The sequence below is a fragment of the Centropristis striata genome, chromosome 4 (assembly GCF_030273125.1).
Source record: "Centropristis striata isolate RG_2023a ecotype Rhode Island chromosome 4, C.striata_1.0, whole genome shotgun sequence".
Taxonomy (NCBI): domain Eukaryota; kingdom Metazoa; phylum Chordata; class Actinopteri; order Perciformes; family Serranidae; genus Centropristis; species Centropristis striata.
The window spans coordinates 2,440,999-2,462,097 of NC_081520.1; the positions used below are offsets into that span (position 1 = coordinate 2,440,999).

Sequence of the window (21,099 nt, forward strand, 5' to 3'; positions counted from 1 at the left end):
TATAAATCATGTTTGTCTCTATATGCTGAATATGGTTAAAATGAGGCAATCTGGTGGAAAGTAGTAAAATGATCAATTCCAAGGCCAAAGCCCAGATTGACACCAAGATTGAATAAAATGCATGTATTATGCTTTAACATAAGTGAGATCAAAAATTGCATTGTGAATGGGTTTCAATGGCTCAACCTTAAGAGTGTAACTATTGTTTGTACACAGTGTATTTTAGCCTTAACCCTTTGATGCACAACCTAATTTTATATTTTCATTTCTTACTTTTTGAATAAAAACCCTTTTTGTATCACTACGCTTCTATTGTACAACATGGGTCAAAAAATTCATTATGAGGTATTGTGTGTATAATTTTAAGGAAAAACAAATTTAATCAATTTTGGAATCAGGCTGAAACATAAAAAATGTGGAAAAAGTGAAGCGCTGTGAAAACCTACCAGATACACTGTTTGTGTGACAAAATGATACATAAACATGTTAAATATATTAAATATATGAGTGTGGAAAGTAACTATTTGAAACAAATTACTATTATTATAGTATTAGGTCATATCATTTTAAATCAAATTTGGATGAATGAGTCATTTTTGACCGTATGTTGTGCATCAAAGGGTTAATACAGGAGCTGAGCTGGAAATAACAAGATCAAATAAAAATACACAATGCATGTCGAAAATTACTGCCAAATGCATGACCACAGCCAAAACTATTAACAAATGAAGAATAAAAAGTGCGTAAAATGCGCTCAACCTGCCCTGAGGGTTAAAACATTTTAAAAGTCGCTCTTAATTAATGATCCTATTGTTATATTTACAATTATCTGAGCTCTTGCGATCTCAAACTGACATCAGATAATCAAAGTAAAGAGAGTTGTCGAGGATTTCCCAAAATCACTCCATCAGATGTGTTCACAGCTCGTTCTATAATGCAGTAAAGTCATGATCACACAGTCGAGGTTGAGGCGATATTAACCACCTTTTCTTGAATAAATCCACCATCTACTGCAGTAAAATCTGCCCATGCAGAGAGTTGACTGCCTCAGAAAGAAATATACAGAAGAGGCCGATGAGAGCTAATGCTAAAGAAAAATAGGAAATTAGATTAATGTCAGTAAAGTGCAAATGACTGATAAACAGAAGCATCAAACTCAGCGATGTCACACGTCCTGTGAGACAGAATTAAATGTCCGCAGATGGAAAATGAGACTCAAAGCTTCACTTCCAAACAAAAACCCTGATATCATCATCATCATCTCCCTCTGAGGGCCAACTCCCAGCTGTGACATCACTACAGTAGCTTTTCTTAGAATCAGAGCCCTTTTTTAACGTGTTACTCCTCCTTTTTGGGCTCCGGCGCCACTGAAGCGGAGCTGGTCTTGGCTGCAGCTCCTTTGCTCTCGCTGGCCTTCTCTTTCTGGTCCTGACTGTCGATCCTGGCGTGCTCCTTCTTCACCAAGTCTTCCAGCTCCGCCTGGAGAGAAGCGAAGGCACAGACGAGAGGATTGAACATGATGAATAATGCATGAAGGTGCAGAGCACAGTGTACAGAACAGAGACTGGAAGAAAACAATCGGAGAAAAACAGCACATGCTTTGCTGTTGGAGAAGTCCAAAGTGACCACAGCATCACACAGGAACATCAGAAAAGGTTTCAAAAGCTACTATCACCTTTTTTTGCTTTTGCTTCTACTGCATAAATATTCATAAGGTTCACTGGAGAGAAATGTCTAGATGACTGCATATTATCATTGGTGTTTAATGAACCTTAAAGATGTTATATGAAACAAGAGCCAGTTGTCTGCTCAAAAACAAGTTTGTGAGTTGTTGTTATTTATATCTTTAAGTTGGGGTTCACAACAAGGGACAATAGTTCTGATAACTCTTATTTCTTTGTTGTGAAATTAGGTCATTAGCGAAAGCTAGCGGCTAACTGATGCTAGCGGCTAACTGGTGCTAGCGGCGCTGCTTGTTACAGCTAAAAGAGTAGCCATTAGCATATCAATTCTAACTCAAAATTGTGGTCACAACATTAGCTGACATTCATAGCGGCGTTACAATCATGCCAGAGAAATTCAGAGTTGAGCAAACTCAAAAACAAAACTTAAAATATTTAGTTTAATTGTCCAACTTAAAGTTTTATCGAAGTTTGTTGCCTTGAAATTTTGAGTTCACCCAACTTTTCTTTTTTTGCAGAGCACAGTGTACAGAACAGAGACTGTGAGAAAACAATTGGAGAAAAACAGCACATGCTTTGCTGTTCGAGAAGTCCGAAGTGACCACAGCATCACACAGGAAAAGGTTTCAAAAGCTACTATCACCTTTTTTTGCTTTTGCTTCTACTGCATAAATATTCATAAGGTTCACTGGAGGGAAGTGTCTAGATGACTGCTACTGATATGGCTAATAACTAGATATCAAATACCCCAAAATCAGACAATGTAAATGCATATTATCATTGGTGTTTAATGAACCTTAAAGATGTTATATGAAACAAGAGCCAACAGGTTTTAAGCTTAGAATAAAATCCTACCAACACTGCTTATATAAGTTATTTGATTATCTTGTTTGTTAAAACAACATTTTGCGGTTCCGTGGTGCAGCACTTCAGCTGGTTACCTGGCAACCTCAAAGAAAAAGTCAGAAGAAGTGAGAGTAGGCCACGGTACTGCCCCTTTGGTGGTTTTATCTTCCTATTTTTGAACAGATTAATGCACGCCATTTTTTTCTCTTTTTACAGTTTCCTCACTGTGGCATTGTATTTCACAAAATATAAAATCTATAAGTCCTGCAGCTCTATGGAATCAGCACAATCATGGCTAGAAGTGGAAACAACTTTAAATGTCTTTTGTGCAGAATATATATATATATTGTATATACTGTAAATGTTATTACTATTATTATTATTATTATATTATATATAAAAATATATTTATACATTTTTAATATTTTATTTTATTTATATATATATATATATATATATATATATAGCTGTAAATGTTATTACTATTATTATTATTATATTATATATAAATATATTTATACATTTTTAATATTTTATTTTATTTATATATATATATATATAAATAAAATTAAAAAAATATATAAAAAAGACAAATATATTTATATAATAGTCCTCTCCTTTCTGCTCTGTGTAATATATATATAAATGTTATTACTATTATTATTATTATTATTATTATATTATATATAAATATATTTATACATTTTTTATATATTTTTTAATTTTATTTATATATATATATATATATATATATATATATATATATATATATATATATATATATTACGGTGGTTACGGTGACACACATAAAGTGTGTCACCGTAACCACTTCCTTCAGCCTACATTCATAAATGTACAAATCAAAAATGACATTCAGTCTGTGCTGAAGGATACAGTGAGAGCTTCAAGTAACAAATTAAATTAGAAGAAAACAATTAAATGAGATCGAGGAAAAAGGACACATAAAACCTAAAACAACAGACGGATAGCATTAAAATTGAAATGATTAAACTTTAATGAGGCACATTGTGTTTGAAGTGCAGCAGTGGTTACATTGGCCTAATTACATCCTGACTGAACAACAGTATTAATTGCACTACAGTCCAAAGCCATTCATCCTCAGAATCGTATGTGCTTGTTCTGTGCTAAATGGATTGTACTTAAACAATGAGTGCAGCCTCAAATGAACCAATGAGAGTATAGTGTCACATACCTTCCATCCCAACAGCTCAGCTAGAGCCAAGCAGCCGTCATCACAGGTGCTGATGTGAGCTACATCCCTGAGAGAAAGACAAGGTCACTGCATTAGAACCTGGAGTCACTGTCCCTAGTACAGATGCACATACCAAGGTTATAATAGTTTGGGATTTTTCATTAGTTTTAGTTTTAATTTCGTTGTGAATTTTTGTTTTCAAATTCAGTTAGTTTTAGTTAGTTTTTAGAGTGAGTTTTCTAGTTTTAGTTTAGTTTTTAGTTTTTGAAAATGCTTAGTTTTAGTTTAGTTTTTATTAGTTTTAGTGTTAGTTTTAGTTTTTTTGTAATGGGCTATGTGTTGGGTGCGAGATTCAAAGAGGTAATAATAAATTTTGCCTTTATTTCCTTTGGTTTATCATCTCAGCCCCAATAAGGTTATTAACTCTTACGGTGCGTTCAGACCGGACGCGTAGCGAATATTTCGCGCGACAAGATTACATACAAAGTCAATGCAAACACGCGAATAGACGCAAAGTTTTGCCGGCGGCGCGAATCGCGGGTTTCGCGCGACGCGAATGCCGCGATTGACGCGAATGTCGCGGCGCGAATGAAACAACGCGAATTCGCGTGAGTTCAATAAATTCAACTTTGGCGAAATATTCGCGTGACGCTGTGTCGGGACAGCCTATCAGCGTTGACATTCTGGACGACAGTGTCCGAGATACATACATGAGAGAGGAGAAAAGAGGCAGGAAGGAGGAGTGGGTCGGCAGGAGGGAAAAAGGTGGAAGTACTCTGCGGTCCTCTCTCCGTGCTGAGTGCGCCTCCGGATGATGTCACTCACCCAGACACGACGGCGTGTTTTCCGACGTATCTCGGACTTCCAGAGCAGGTACAGGGACGCTATGCTTGTCATGGTTGATGACAGAATGAAATGGAGGGAATTATTTGGCGCTTAATAGTCTCTTGGGCGAAAATTCGCTACGCGTCCGGTCTGAACACACGGTTACAGTTCTGGGTGTTTTGTATTTTGGTTCTAGTGTAAACATCCCAGTCTCAGTAAACATATTCACCATGTGTTGCATGTTCAAATAGAAACACTGAATTATGAATGAAAAAAGTTGACAAAAGTTACAAAAGTTTCCACAACGAAAACACGTGACAAATATTCACTGAAAATCTGTTTACACAGAGCAGAGAGGAGAGGACAGGAGAGGCTGTTTACACAGAGCAGAGAGGAGAGGACAGGAGAGGCTGTTTACACAGAGCAGAGAGGAGAGGACAGGAGAGGCTGTTTACACAGAGCAGAGAGGAGAGGACAGGAGAGGCTGTTTACACAGAGCAGAGAGGAGAGGACAGGAGAGGCTGTTTACACAGAGCAGAGAGGAGAGGACAGGAGAGGCTGTTTACACAGAGCAGAGAGGAGAGGACAGGAGAGGCTGTTTACACAGAGCAGAGAGGAGAGGACAGGAGAGGCTGTTTACACAGAGCTGAGAGGAGAGGACAGGAGAGGAGAGGCTGTTTACACAGAGCTGAGAGGAGAGGTTACAAAAATGTCAATAGTTCAATATGTAAAATATGTGGAGATTTTTTTCCCCCCAATATTTATGACACTTGTGGTCAGTTGGAAAAGTGTTGCATATATAAATTCCATTTCATTACAATATTTTAAAAATAATTTATCAGAGAAATGTGTGTGAACTGTGCTAAAAAGACATTGTGATCATTTTATAAAAGGTGCAGCTTCAGAGGTTTACTTTAAGTTACTTTTTTAATTATTTATGAAAGAAATGTATTTTCAGCCATGATTGTGCTGATTCCATGGAGCTGCAGGACTTCTATTACATTATATTACTATATTGCAGTGAAATACAAGGCCACAGTTAGTTAAATGTTCCGAAACTGAAGCTAGTTGGTGTTCAGAGGGTTAAAGAGATTTTGCTCACTTGCGCTGTCAGAGATGACTGGACAGTTTTCTACTGGTAACAGGAAAGGAAAGATCATCACGGATAATGCTTTGTCGCACTCTGGTGGTGCATATGTTAACTGCATGATATAGTTTATATATCATCAATCAAATAAAAATGAATGATTCAAAAATAACTTTAATTAGACACTGATTTAATCAATTGTCCTTTCAGTCGATAGACCTGTTCATACATGGTCCAGGACATTTAAAGAGTCAAAAGGTTTCGTTATATTTCAATGTTCATGATTTGTCATTGCCATACACACATACAGGAGCATCTCAATACATTATGATGGAAAAGTCCATTTCCAGTCGTTCAAGTCAAACAGCCCCAACCAAGTATTGAGTCATATAGATGGACATACTTTTCAGAGGCCAACATTTCCATATTAAACATACTTTTTAAAATTGGTCTTTTGTAATATTCAAATTTTTTGAGACACTGAATTTTAGGTCTTCATTCAATGTAAGCCATAATCATTATAATTAGAATAAATTCAATAAATGAAGACATGAAATGTTTCATTCTGTGTGTAATGGATCTATATAATGTGTTATTTCCACTTTTTGAATTGAATTACTGACATAAATAAACTTTTCCTCCCTTGAAACTGAAATGAAAACAGACCTTTTTTCTATGTATATTTGCACAGATTTATTGCATCAATACGAAGATGCAAAGGTACTCAGAAGACTGCTGTCTTACACATTAAACACTGGAGAAGAATATTTAAAATGATTCTACATTATATCAACCTATTCTAGAAACTGAGAAAATAAAGAGTAAATAAAAATAAAACAAATTGCTAAAAACAAAACAAAAAAACACCAGTATTGAATGTTCAATATCAGTCAATTGCTGATCATTTAAAGAAAAAAAATAATTAAATAAAATAAAAATTGGCCTTTTGTCATTTTGAGACACTGAATTTTAGGTCTTCATTCAATGTAAGCCATAATCATTATAATTAGAATAAATTAAATAAATGAAGACATGAAATGTTTCATTCTGGTTGTAATGGATCTATATAATGTGTTATTTAAACTTTTTGAATTGAATTACTGACATAAATAAACTTTTCTGTGATATTCTAATTTATTGAGTTGCACCTGTACACACCTAACAACAGTGCTACTTATTTTGAATTTGGGACACGGGGGTCTATGCAAGGATTCTTCTCCTTTGAAATCCTTAAGTTAGGACGGTTCTGTAATAGCTGAATTTTTTCTGAAATGCATAGTTTTCATCCTCAATGATTTCAGGGTTAGGCATTGTCCTTATTGGGGCCCCAGATTTTTTGGGGGGCGGCACAGTTGATCAAATCCTGAAACTTTAAATAATCATAGAAAATATCTTTTCTGCATTATTTGACTTAGACATTTGATACAATTCAGCTCACATTTGAGTTTGTGATATCAGATCTGTTTTTAGATTATACGTTGTAGCAAGAAGACAAAGGAAACATGGTTCAAACAGCAGTAGAGAAGAAGTAGCAGCATCTTTGTATCACCTGTATGCTTTGTCTGAGTCAAAGTCCATCCCTCCTCCGAAACCCAGCAACCCCAGCAGAGGATCAGCCTGCAGAGAAACATGGAAATAATGTTGTACAGATGCAATAAATCGGTTAAGACAGAAAAATATAGATCGCGGGGCGAAGGCTTACCTGCCCTGCCTTCTCCATGTTAATCAGCAGTCTGGGGCAACTTTTAGAAACTCTAAATTACAAAGAAACACAGGAGAGAAAATCAGAGCAGAGCAATCAACCGAGAGAGAGAGAGAGAGAGAGAGAGAGAGAGAGAGAGAGAGAGAGAGAGAGAAAAACAGCTGAAAGTGTCCCTTGAACAGAAAGCATTTTTGGCCAAACCGTAGTCCCTATCAGTGAACCAACTTCACTTTGAGCATCCTGAGTTCTTCCTGAACATCTACATACCATATTTTCCGCACTATAAGGCGCACCGGAGTATAAGCCGCAGCAGCTAAATTGAATGATGTGTACATATATAAGCCGCACTGGACTATAAGCCGCCGGTGTTTTAATGTTTAGTTACCATATGTAAGGGTTGGTGCACAGAGGGGATTGTGGGGAAAGAGATGGCTGCTTGAGGAAGCTTCGTTTACAGCCAGATTGACTGTCTTTAACTTAAAAGCTGCATCAAATGCATTTCTACGTTTGTTTTCCATAATGAGGGTTTGTGCATGAAAACTTCCTTTGCACAAACTATCTCGCTCTCGTAATGTCGGTCTGTCTCTCGTTCTGTCTCTCGGTTTCACTTTTACTTTTGCGCGCTACCTGTTTCACTCTTTTCCGGCGCCCTGCCAGATTGGCTCGGGGTCCTTCGTCTGCCGCTGATTACGTCACACAAAACGCTACGGCACGGCGACTCCGACAAACTAAGTAGCTTTCGACAGAAATACGCACAGACAAGTGAAAAATAGTTTAAAGTATCTGAAGGACCCCGAGCCGATCTGGTACGTACACCTGCCTCCAGCTTTTCCTGCTGGAGCCCGCCGCTCCTGGCGGACCGGTCATAGAGCCCATAGAGTTAAAGTTGGTGGACTGTAACCTGTAAAATCCATAGATTTAGGAGGTAACCTAGTGGCCGTTAGCTGTAAAAATCCATAGATTAGCCGCACCGTTATATAAGCCGAAGAATCGAAAAATGGGGAAAAAGGCGCGGCTTATAGTCCAAAAATTACGGTATGTGTTTTATGAAGAAAAAAATTTAAATTGTTTTTTTTAGAGCAATCAGAAGAAACTGGTACCTCTGCTTTCCTCCAGAAATGTTCCCTCCTTTTTAACATGGCGGTTTGAGGCTGTTGGTGCGTGTTGGTGGCGCATCTGTGCGTCCTGCGCCCAAACTATAACTCTGACAGCTTCAGCAGACGAATGTGAGCGAGAAGAAGAATTTTCCTACGTTTCTATGGATACATTATTTCTGTAGAGTGGCATCTGCGGCCTCGGGTGCAGTTTCCAAATTAATTTTTTGACAATTTTTTCTCTCCCTCTCCTCTCTAGCGGTGATGTCATCCAAAAAGTCATAGCACACTTGTCATGGCCGAGCCGGTTGATTTGATACCTTTTGAGTGAATGTGCAACCAAAACTCCAGGAGGAACAATCGACCGAAAATAACGGAAGAAACAGAAGAATAAGAAGAACCCCGGTGGATAGTATATAGTGTGCTCTTACAAGCACACTCAGTAACTCCCAAATTGTTGGTGAGTGGGCCCTTAGCTTCATGTTTCAGATTATTGCTGAGTCTTTCATAATGGTAATGGTAAATGGACCTGCACTTACAGTACAGGCCAAAAGTTTGGACACACCTTCTCATTCAATGCGTTTCCTTTATTTTCATGACTATTGACATTGCAAATTTAACAAAACTATTAATGAATACATGCGGAATTATGTACTTAACAAAAAAGTGTGAAATAACTGAAAACATGTCTTGTATTCTAGTAAGCAAAGGGTGGTTACTTTGAGGAATCTAAAATACAAGACATGTTTTCAGTTATTTTACATTTTTTTTGTCAAGTACATAATTCCATATGTGTTCATTCATAGTTTTGATGCCTTCAGTGAGAATCTACAATGTAAATAGTCATGAAAATAAAGAAAAACGTTTGAATGAGAAGGTGTGTGTCCAAACTTTTGGCCTGTACTGTATATAGCACTTCTCTAGTCGTTTTGTGACAACTTAAATCGATTTAAACTACAGAGTGCGCTCATTCACCCATTCACAAACACATTCATACTGGTGGCAGAGGCTACCCTAAACGGTGCCACCTGCCACCATTGGGAATTCATTCACACAATAATGAAAAATTTCGATTTTTGATTCCATATTCCTCAACATATCAATTACGACACTCATCTCAGTACTTCTTTTTCATTCCTACAGTGAATAAAACAATTGGTAAAAAAGCATTTAAGTTCAAAGCGCCATCGGAGGAATAATCTTCCTTTAAACATACGATCATTGACGTCTTTTCATAGTTTTAAATATGCCCTGTCTTCTTATTTTGAGTTAAACTGCACATGTTTCAGATAATATTATGTCATATTTATTTTTATTTTATTTTTTTTTTAAAATGCAATTTCAATTTACAATAATATTATGTTACTTCTTTCAGTTTTACTAGGCTAATGTTATGGCCAACTTGTGGCCATTGAGAGGTTGTGATTATTCTTGTGTTCATTCTTGTGTTCATTTTTTTGTTTGTTATGTTTGTGTTGATGCCTGTTGTCTTTGTTGTTGTATGTCTGTAAATTGTTGAGTGTTTTGTTTTGTAATGTACTTTAGGACCCCCTCGAAAACCAGAGGATTCCTCTCAAGGGGTTTATCCTACTCAATAACATTTCTGATGATGAATTTGGGGTTCAGTATCTTGCTCAAGGTTACTTCAACATGTATGCTGCTATGGTCCGGGATCGAACCCTCTACCAACTGAGCCACAGCAGGACATTCTCTGTGGCTGCTAGACTTCCTGACTCTTACTGCAGCAGCGTCCAGATTTTAGTAATGGGAAACTCTTCAGTACCTGCCGACCAGACCTGCAAACGGTTGGACCTGCAGAGACGTTCCCATGACGATGAGAAGATCACACCGAGGAAAGTCCTGACAGGCGGATAAAGACAAAGATGTTACATTACATTCTGTTGAAACATGCGTGCTTGCAAACACCAGCATGTGCTCACCGACTTCATAGAAGTGAAGAACCGGACGGGCAGATTCTCTCCAAAGAAGACGATATCTGGGTGAACATAAGCAAGGGAAGCAATGTTGTGAAGTAAGGAAGAGATAAAATGATGTGCAAAAAGGTCCGTAGGGCTTTTATGAAGAGGTTTGAAATAAAAATGACACCTAAATGACAACAAAAATGATCATTGAAAGAGAGATGCGCTGACCTGGCTTCACCAAACTGTTGCACTTGTCACATCGCGGAATGTCATCAGAAAAGATTTTAACTGCAAAGTGTTAGAGATGAATAAAATTAAGCAATTATTTGTATTATGACCATTAGTAAATGGTGCTTGACATGTATTTAACAGAGCATAAAACACAGATGGAATATAACAGAGCACACACACAGTTACCACTTTCTGCACATTTTTTTTTCTGCCACAGTGTTTACCCTTTGTCCGACAGTGTTTACTTGCTGTTTTGATCATTTTGCAAAGCTTGCAAACATTGTAATTATTTATCTATCTACCACATGATACCAGGAGATAATATTCTGAAGCTTCAATGTGTTTTTAAGATAGATAAATGTGAGTTTTACACATTTATTTTAATTAATGAATAGGTTGTAATCTTACTGTCAATACCCAAAACTTGTGAAATTGTGTTACAGGCCTTCTCGTTCGCTGTATTGTCCTTGTAAAAAGGATTGGTGATGTCACATAAGACATTCTACTTTTCCATTTCCGTAATGAATCTCTCGTCCTCCATCTCTCCTTGTGACCTTCTGGCCTGGTGCCACAGGTAGTGATGTAATGTTGATCAAGCGACGTGAAATACGACCCGAAGTCTGCTCATGGCGTTTCATTTTTAAAAATGATGGGATTCGCTTGGCAATTTCTGTCTGACTTTCTGTCAGAACGACCTGCTCTCTGTCCAGCTCGGGCCGCGTTTGAAACGCAGCACTATGAAGCCGGCGGAGGTTGATACATTGACTATAATGGCCACATACTACCACACCGTGCTGCGGACAGGCCCGGTGGATTTTGGGGGTTAAGCCTGATTTCCACCGGGCGCGTTACTGCAGCGTCACGTCAGCGTCGCGTACGCCGTTGCAAATAGGTAACACTCTAATCAATGAGAGCATTTCCACCGGGCGCGCTGCGTAACGTTACAGCAGCGTCTCTCCGCGAGCATTAGGTAGGACTTCTATTTCTCCGCGAGACGCTGCCAAACCGCGTGAATCTCAACAGAGCAGATCGCACCAGACAGGAAGTCCGACTCAGAATCAGCGTAAAACACTTCCACCCCTTTCAAAATAAAACACAATACGCAGTTCATGCAGCCTAAAACTACTTCACATCAACATTATGTTATGACCGGGGCACCAGATCAGCAATCAATCAATCAATCAATCAATCAATCAATCAATCAATCTAAGGGTCTCAGAGGATCGGAGACATGGACGACAAGAGACTGATTGTTGAAGTGGAACATCATACAATCATTTATGACATAACATATTGTTTTTATAAGGATAGATGGTCAGATCAACATATCTTTCACGTCAGAGAAGCAAAGTAAGTTGTTTTTTATTGTTGTTGTTTACTTTATACACACAGTTTATCCATAGACTGTATAAATAGAGTTTAGAGTTTATCACGGGATCTTGCGGTCTCCCGTATGGTCAGGATTATCGCGTGATCTCGTTATCTCGCGTGTATACGACCGGCTCGCTAAACTGACGTGCTGCTGCTGTAACGCGTCCGGTGGATTTTGGGGGTTAAGCCTGTGTCATCAAGGGTGGGCCGAGTTTGAACCAGGGTGCTGACCCAACAGTTTTGACCAATTAGATAATTGTACATTCACATTATAAATCTTTGACAGTAAGATAGTCATCCTTTCTCTGACGGTGGTTCTTACAGACAGATATTTCTGATCAGATTCAGGTCCATGTACATGCGAACTCTTTCATTACTGGCTTAATAAATAGTTAAAAGGATATTACTCTCCTCTCGCCTGTTCTGCAAAAAAAAAAAACTCTAACAAAAGCACAGGGAGGAGGTTAAAGTCCCACATGGCTGAACTCACAACTCAACAACCCCAGACCCTCTAAAGCACCTTTCATCCAGTCCAGGTTGTACTCCTTGCGGCAGCAGAAGCTGACACAGTGGGAGGTGTAGAACGTTCCGTGAGCTTCGATGAGATCGTCTCCCTCCAGCCCGGCCACGCGCTCCAGGGTGTCGATGTTCTGAATCAACACAATTGTTTAATAAAACAGTATTTATCAAAATAAGAAAACGTGGTATATTTATATGTATGTAGTATATTTCTATAGATATATATGTGTTATTATAATGTATACGCTTTAGAACGAATGTGTATATACAACATATGCATTATGTGTTAGTAGATTTTGTAATGATGTATACATATATGTAGAAATGTGTGTAATATGGATTAATATGTGAATAATTTTTGTTTTGTTTTATTTTTTATTTTTATTATGTTTTGTGTTTTTAACTGTATATTTGATACTGTTGGACCCCAGGAAGAATAGCTGTGGCTTTGCTGCAGCTAATGGGGATCTTAATAATGTAATACCACCTCACCATTTTTTCTCCATATTTCTTTTGTTGACTGCTGTTCGTCTGTCTGTCTGTCTGTCTGTGTTATTGTTGTAATTTCATATATATGTGTGTGTGTGTATATATATATATATATATTTTGTTATCTGTTATTGTTGTTACTGTTGTTGTTGCGTTTTTACGATCCTTACTGTGTTTTACTCCCTAGCCCACCTCCCCTTCCCTCAAGTGGCCCTTGTCGCTTGTCAGGCCGCCATTGTAAATAAGAATTTGTTCTTAATGACCTGCCTGGTTAAATAAAGGTGAATGAATGAATGAATGAATAATAATAAACTAAACAAACATAATTCATGTCGATAGAGAAATGGAAAAATTCAACGTACAGAGCAAGACGGGGAGACTTCAGTGGGTTTTTCCCCTACCTGTGAGTAGCAACGTCTCAGGAGCCCCTTATCCTTCAGCAGCTTGATGAAGTAGTGACAGATTGTCGGCTAAACACCAATAAAAATCAACCACAAGAGAACAAACAACTGTGAAGAAGCTGACTGTTATCTGAAGTTACAGTTTACGTTCAAATGTTTCCATGTAGGCTAACAAGTAGGGCTGGGCGATATGGCCCCAAAAGAATATCACGATATTGTAGGCATTTTTTGCGATAACGATATTCTTGACGATATTAGGAAATACTTAAAAAGATAGAAAATATGATTTTTTTTGTAGTCTGTATAAATAATTAAAAATCTTAAATGTAGTTTGAAGTGCAAATCTCAACAGTTGCCAAATACAAAAAAAAATTACTCTTGACTCTTGAGTATGAGCAAATAATAAAAATAACCATTTAGGGGTTCCGGGGGCATATTTTAATGAAATTTTGTAAAGGAGAATAAAGGTTATTATATGTTTTACTTAAGGCTTCTTATTTTGACAGTCTTCTTGTAAATTCTGTGGTGGATTCTGTTAACACACTGTGCTCTTATTTTGAAAGGTGCATGTGTTTAGCGACAGGGAGGAAGTAGCTTTATGTGATTAAAACAACTTTAACCACTACATCAAGAAGTAGGAACGTTGCCAATATCATGATATGCATTTTTTTTTAACCAATTTTAATTGGAATTTTAAAAGTTGGTTCCATGGGAATTAACAGGAATCTATTGGAATTAACAGGTATAAACCGGGGATTTAAAAAAAAAAATGAAGGTTGGCCCTTAACAGGGAACTTAAATGTAGTTTTTTAGCATAATCAGGGTCTCTGCAGGTTCAACAAGTCAAATTTAAGACTTTTAAAGACCATAATGAATACAATTTAAGACCTATTTCACATCCATACCGGCAAAAAAACCACAAAAGGCATGATGGAAAATCGGAGGCCTGGAATTACTTGCGAAGGATATAAATGTATTCAAAGCTCAAATGAGTGACTTAGACCCTTAGTTATTAGGGACTGAGTTCTGTTCTGTAGTTTTGTTATAGCGTCCTCAAAAATCTAAAAAGAGGCTGAAGTTTAAGCATATATTTTAAATAAAAGTAACATTAATACATTTTAAGACCTAACGCAACATTCATGTTTTTGTTGTTCAATGGCAGAATTGATTGTTTAATAAATTAATTAAAACTGTAATGTTTTTTTGGATTTTGAATATTTCCGAAATCCCCCATCTTAATTTCCCGTTGGAAGTTTCTGGAAATGTATCGGAAACTTTCCACCCCTTTGCAACCCTACTTACAAGGCAACAGCAAGTGTTTTATACCTTAAACTGTCCTGGGTAAAGCTCCTTGGCCAGGGCGAAGAAAGGCTCTGGATGTTTCTAAGACGGGAAAGAGAGTAGAATGTTCACTTATTATTTATAGTAGTCATAGTAAATCATAGAAATCATAAACAGGTTGTGTCCAAATGACTGTTCAAGGGTATACTCCGCAATTAGCCACAGTATAGCTTCTCTGATGAAAGCATGGCGGTAAGAGGTTTAGTGTGCTGTGTATTTGTTCCTGACTTTAGGTTAAAGGGAAACTTTTTCAAACTGGTTCATAATTCCCCATGTTTTCTTATGTCTATGGCTCCGTTTAAACGAGGACGGTCTGAACAGAAGACGCAAAAGTGGCGTCGCGTCTTCACTTTTTATTCCTCGTTTAGACGAGCGTTTTCGGGAGGAAATCTGCTGCATACGGTGACGCAAAAGTGTGTGAAATTGGATTGTATGCAGCCAGGCGGCATCACTTAAAGCCATAAGAGCATCTTTGGGCATGCAGAAGTTTTCACGCCACACATTTTCATCAGCTACTCCTTCCACAAAGTTCTCCACCATCACTAGATCTCCCAGGTCTCGTTCACAGCCGTCTGGCTCCTCCCACCAATCGCTGCATCCAGAATGTGATGGAGGTAATTCCAGATCCTTCTCTGTTCACTAATACTATCTGTACATATCCTGGACATTTGGTGGAAAGACTCCTGTAAGTTTATTAGAGCTGCCAGAGCAGCTTGAAGGTCCCACCATGGAAATAATCCCACGTTTCTTTATTTCCTGTCCTGGAGCATGTATGTGACGTAAACACATACGTGACGTGAGCAGATCAGATCAGAGTTTTGTGTCTTGTCAGTGTAGACGACACGCTACGGAGGAGAGGATTACACTTTTACACTTTGGAGGGTGGTTTCAGATTTTTGCGTCTTTAAGCCCCAAAAACGCCGTCACCGTCTAAACGAAAGGCACTTCACATAAAATATTTTGTCGTTTTTACCCGCGAGCGTCCTCGTGTAAACGGGGCCTAAGTGACTAAGGGGGCAGCAAGTTTTTCAATTGGTCCAATATAGATTGAGAGCTACGTAATCAGCAGCTGCATGTCATCAAGGGAAAATTAGGTTATGTAACATAACTCTGATGGAGTAAAGTTCCCTTTAAGGTCCCAACTCAGGAAGGGAATAATAAATCGTTAAACGATTAATGATGGTTAAGAATTTGGTCGAACTGAAACACGCCGAGCGTTCAGTTCTGCGGCCGTACGTCAATCAGCCAATGAGCTGAGAATGAAGTTGGATAAAGCTTCAGTTAGCAAGCTGAAAGTTGCAATAACAATTATAAAACACACAGAAATACAAGAGTATTACTTTGAGCAAAACTAGCTTTCTGTATCAAATCTTCTTAACATGAATTACTGAGTTTAATTTTATCCAAAACTTATTTAAACACATTTAAATATGAAGATTTCTGTGAAAACTAACCTCATGTCTCTTCGGGAGCTAAAACATGAAACATTGAACTCCTTGATGTTTTCTTTACAGTTTAATCTCACTTGAGTTAGTTTTATGATCGACAGGATCAAGTTTCTTTTCGTCCTTTTAAATTAAAAGTTATCAAAACAGGCTTTTGCACTGTATATCTATATTTTATTTTTGCGCATGTATGCATGCTGCGATTAATCGATTAATTGATCGTTAACGTTACAGATAATCGAGTTGGCAGGTTTCTTCCAAACATCCATCCCTAGTCCCAACACTCTAATCTGACTGCTCACTTAAAGGGACCGTCTATAATTGACATATTCTTGCAATTTAGCATTTACACAACATTGAAACAACAATCCAAGAGACTTGGCTTCTTAGTTGAATATTCAGAATCAGTATATCCAGGGTTCGTACACTTTTTTAGCAATGGTTTTCCATAACCTTTCAATGAATTTTCAAGACCAAAAAATTAATGTATTTCAGTCGGACCACTGTAGTCGGTGCCTCTAAATCAAACCACCAACACATTTTGATACACCCTGCTATGTTTTAATTGCAACTTGAATTCTTCTAAACACATATTTACATGGATTGAAGTAAAAAAAAAATCTTCTGACTGAAATTTTATTTGCGCTCCAGCCAAGTGTTTGAAACATGCTCCAGGTTAGGTTACTTGACACCTGCTTAAGAAATACTATTGCATAAGAATTCGGCAGGCCTATTTTACACATTCTAAATATTATCCAGCAATATTTCAATGACTTTTCCAAAACCTTACGGAGGATTTTATTTTTCAATAACTTTTCAAGGACCTAGAAATTGCATTTTCAATTTCCATAACTTTTCTAGGTTTTTCATGACCGTACGAACCCTGTATATCATTAAGGTTCCAATATTTTGTCTAATAATTTGCTAAAACTCTCATGGATTCCCATGAAAGCTGTTTCGATCTTTCACACACCTTGAAGTAATCTATCTGGAAGATGGCCTCTGGGTACGGAAGGTTATATTTTTGCAAGTTTGCATACAGGCCAGTTCCTGGTGAGCGGAAATCAGGGATCCCAGCAGCTGAGGGTGGAGATGATGTTGAGAGTTACAGAGGAACAAATGATACAAACAAATCAATGATTACTGAAAGAAGTTTGATATTTTTAAATATGTGTTCTGTGGTATTAAAACCGAGAAACTCACATGTGGATATTCCTGCCCCAACCATGCAGATGATGTTTTTACCTGTGTGGATGCAGAGAAATGTCTGACTTGAATAAATAATGAATGGTTTATGAACGGGCTTGTTAAAAGTAAATCAATCCCCTATGGTCAGCCATAATGGATGAGCTGACTGGAAGCAGGCAAAGACTCACATTTCCCGCTCTTTATGTATTGTGCAACTGCGTCCAGAGTCAGCTCATCCAACACTTTGTCTGCAGAGCCGAGGCCCAGAGTGCTGGAGAAGAGGTTACGCAGGAAGTCCACTGAGGAGGAGAGGAGAAACAGATGACAAATGAATTTCAGCATAAACACAATACTATGCATGCAGAAAAAATCTTTCTTCTTTCTGTAGAAACTGCAGTGGGAATGCTGGATAGCTTAAAAGTTAATAGTCTTCAGTTTGTGAAATTGGAGAAGGTTATGTGCTCCATACATGGCTCTCTTGCAAAGTTTGATAAAACTTGGGGTCCGTTTTTTGCACATGTTGAGGGATTGATTTTTACGGCTTTTTATTCCTGAGTAGCCACCCTGATTGTCTACTAGTTGTGAGTTTTTCTTGTGTGATTTTGTAGCATGCTGGGAATGTTTTTTATTTATCTCTGCTTAAGTGAACATATTATTAGACTTTTATTTAGCAGTGGGTGACCTGTTTGTGTTTTTGTTTTGTTCTGTGTATTTGTTGTTCGCTTCCATTTTTATTTATTTAATTATTTATTTATTTTATTTTATATTCATTTTATGTATTATTTTTATTATTATTATTATTATTATTATTTTACTTGTTACACTTGACACTGTTTTGACTCTTGTAATGTCATCTCTTGATTTTGTTATGTCACTGAAAAATCAATAAACAAATGTTTAAAAAAAAAAAAAAAAAAAGTTAATAGTTAAAAGTGGGATTTGGTGGAATTAATATGAAGTTCAATAATACCAATAATTAGAGGTGTGAATCCCCAGAGGCCCCACCATACGATTTTATCCCCATACTTGAGTCACGATACAATATTATTGCTATTTGAAGTATTTTGGAATATGGTGAGTATTGTAATACAATATATTGTGATTTCACTGTTTAACTGCATTTTGTGTCCACAAAAGTAAATTCAATCAAGAATTGTTCTGTCAAATAAGAGAAAATTCTCCATATAAGGAATCTATAGGCACCATGTGCATCAGGATATTGTGTTGAAATAACGCTGCAAAATTAGGCTTTTTTTTAATGTGCATTGAAGCTTAAAGTTCTTGAAAGTTTGATAAAATGCTGCAGTTGTTGTCGTCCGTACATGTTTGATATCAGTTCAGTTTGACTGAATGCTTTGTTGGTCAGTCTGTGGGACTGATTCTTGTTGTGGAGAAATAAAAAGACTGAAGTGACTGAGACAGACTGAGAATATTGTCTTATTTGACAAAACACTGCTCGATTGAATCCTGCTCCACAAATCCACAAATCCTGCTTTTGATTATTTTATACAGTCTATGATCGTGACTCAAGTATCGGGACAAAATCGTATCGTGGGGCCGGTGTTGTGTCCTTACTGGTTTCCGAACTAACTGGTGCCCGTACTGTTGTGTGCAGCTGTTTTCTTCCCCATTTAGCAGATTCGTCACACATTTAATAAACACAGTCGTGAAAAAAGTTATTAGACCGCCCTTGTTTTCTCCTTGCTTTCTTGTTCATTTTAGTGCCTGGTACAACTAATGGCACATTTGTTTGGACAAATAAAACAATAATAAAAATAGCTGATAAGAGTTTCATTTAAGAGCTGATATCTAGACATTTAACATGGTTTTATTGATAACGATTTTGGTTATAATCAATAAAAACATGGAACATGTCCGGATATCAGCTCTTCAGTTTTACTTTTAAGAGCTATTTCTGTTGTTGTTATTATTATATTTGTCCAAACAAATGTACCTTTGGTTGTACCAGGCACTAAAATGAACAAGAAATGGAAGAAAACAAGGGGGTCTAATAATTTTTTCCATGACTGTGGAGGTGATGCTTCACGAACAATTAAATGTTGTAGTGACATGAATGTAAGCAGTACATCTGCAGTACAACAGCAACAACAATGCACCAAATGTGGCATTAACTTTGCAACCACAGCTGTTTGGGTATAATTTCATATCCAGTGTTTTTTCTCCACTTCCACATATTTTCCCCACATACTCTCAGTGTCTCCTGCAGCCTCTTCCCCGCTGCTGTCGCTGGATGCCTCCTACAAAAAACACAAAACGCATTAACACATTATCACCAGCGACTCTGCGAGCTGTAAATCAGCTGTCAATGGAAGCTTTCTTCCCCCAGAGATCTGCGTTAGTCAGACTTTAGTCCCAGCTTTGTCTTATCATAACAAAGCTTACAGTCAGCTGAGCCAGTAGTTCTCAACCTTTTTGAGTGGCGACCCCCAATTTAACATGCATGTTGTCCGCGACCCCCGCTCACTGAACACAATCTCACAAGCACAGTTCAGATCATACAAAAAAGAAACAAAATGACCAAAAAAGACACAAAATGACCAAAAAAAAGACACAAAATGACAAAAAAAGACACAAATAACCAAAAAAGACACAAAATGACAAAAAAATGAAACAAAATGACCAAAAAAAAGAAACAAAATGACCAAAAAAGACACAAAATGACCAAACAAAAGACACAAAATGACCAAAAAAAAGACACAAAATGACCAGAAAAAGACACAAAATGACAAAAAAAAGACATAAATGACCAAAAAAGACACAAAATGACAAAAAAAAGACACAAAATGACAAAAAAAGACACAAATAACCAAAAAAGACACAAAATGACAAAAAAATGAAACAAAATGACCAAAAAAGACACAAAATGACAAAAAAAAGACACAATATGACCAAAAAAAAGACACAAAATGACAAAAAAAATGAAACAAAATGACAAAAAAGACACAAAATGACAAAAAAAAAAGACACAAAATGACCAAAAAAAAGACACAAAATGACCAAAAAAAAGACACAAAATGACAAAAAAAAGACATAAATGACCAAAAAAGACACAAAATGACCAGAAAAAGACACAAAATGACCAAAAAGACTAAAACACATTAACACATGAACACTTTAACACAGTGGAGACAGAGCTGACTTCCAAAATTATTTGGCGACCCCCAGAAATCATCTCGCGACCCCAATTGGGGTCCCGACCCCAAGGTTGAGAACAGCTGAGCTGAGCGACAATAACCCGCTAACATGCAGATAAATCCTCACCTCTGGTTCAGGCGTGACCTCCTCCTCTTCTTCTTCTTTATTAGGAAGTTCTACAAACACATAATTAAATAACACGTCAGAGTCTGTCTCGAGGAATGTGTCTCCGTGTAGCTGTTAGCTATGTAGCTAGCCGAACAAGCTAGCGCGGTTGGGTGTAACACCGTCTCCCGTTTTTAAAGTTAAAACTAATTTTAAACATCAGAAAGTCTTCCTACCCGATGCTTCAGACATCTATCCGTCTACTGAGACCCTTCCAACACAAGGGTCACAATGACAATTAATTTAAATCCAAATATTTCACAAAGTTACGACAGGTTTTCTCGTCTAAAGGGCTAGCAGCACTCGGATGAACCGTCTTGTTGTTGTCCGTCAGAAACAGTGTCCGTGTCTCGTTGTGACCCAGTTTCCATGACATAATTGGTTCCTACAGCATATTTAGCAACTAAATGTTTTATTAAATA

At 37.4% G+C, this 21,099-nt stretch overlaps 1 protein-coding gene across 1 annotated transcript; it reads right to left on the bottom strand.

Moving 5' to 3' along the window:
- Positions 1–249: 249 nt before the first annotated feature.
- On the bottom strand, positions 250–21,009 carry sirt2 (sirtuin 2 (silent mating type information regulation 2, homolog) 2 (S. cerevisiae)). The gene is made up of 16 exons (XM_059331782.1): positions 20,854–21,009; positions 20,639–20,688; positions 19,566–19,614; positions 17,545–17,655; positions 17,372–17,413; positions 17,142–17,248; positions 14,709–14,765; positions 13,383–13,451; positions 12,494–12,623; positions 10,600–10,659; positions 10,390–10,445; positions 10,233–10,309; positions 7,356–7,407; positions 7,203–7,270; positions 3,742–3,808; positions 250–1,479 (listed from the first exon to the last, which is right to left on the bottom strand). The coding sequence occupies exons 1-16, from the start codon at positions 20,867–20,869 to the stop codon at positions 1,339–1,341; spliced, it is 1,152 nt and encodes a 383-aa protein (XP_059187765.1). The 5' UTR covers positions 20,870–21,009; the 3' UTR covers positions 250–1,338.
- Positions 21,010–21,099: the final 90 nt, after the last annotated feature.

Excerpts from the sequence above, each read along its gene's own strand:
- sirt2 (XM_059331782.1), bottom strand. Across the intron at positions 17,656-19,565 it reads GGCTGCAGGAGACACTGAGA|TGGACTTCCTGCGTAACCTC; the intron begins GTATGTGGGGAA and ends TCTCCTCCTCAG. Across the intron at positions 1,480-3,741 it reads CTGAGCTGTTGGGATGGAAG|GCGGAGCTGGAAGACTTGGT; the intron begins GTATGTGACACT and ends GCTTCTCTCCAG.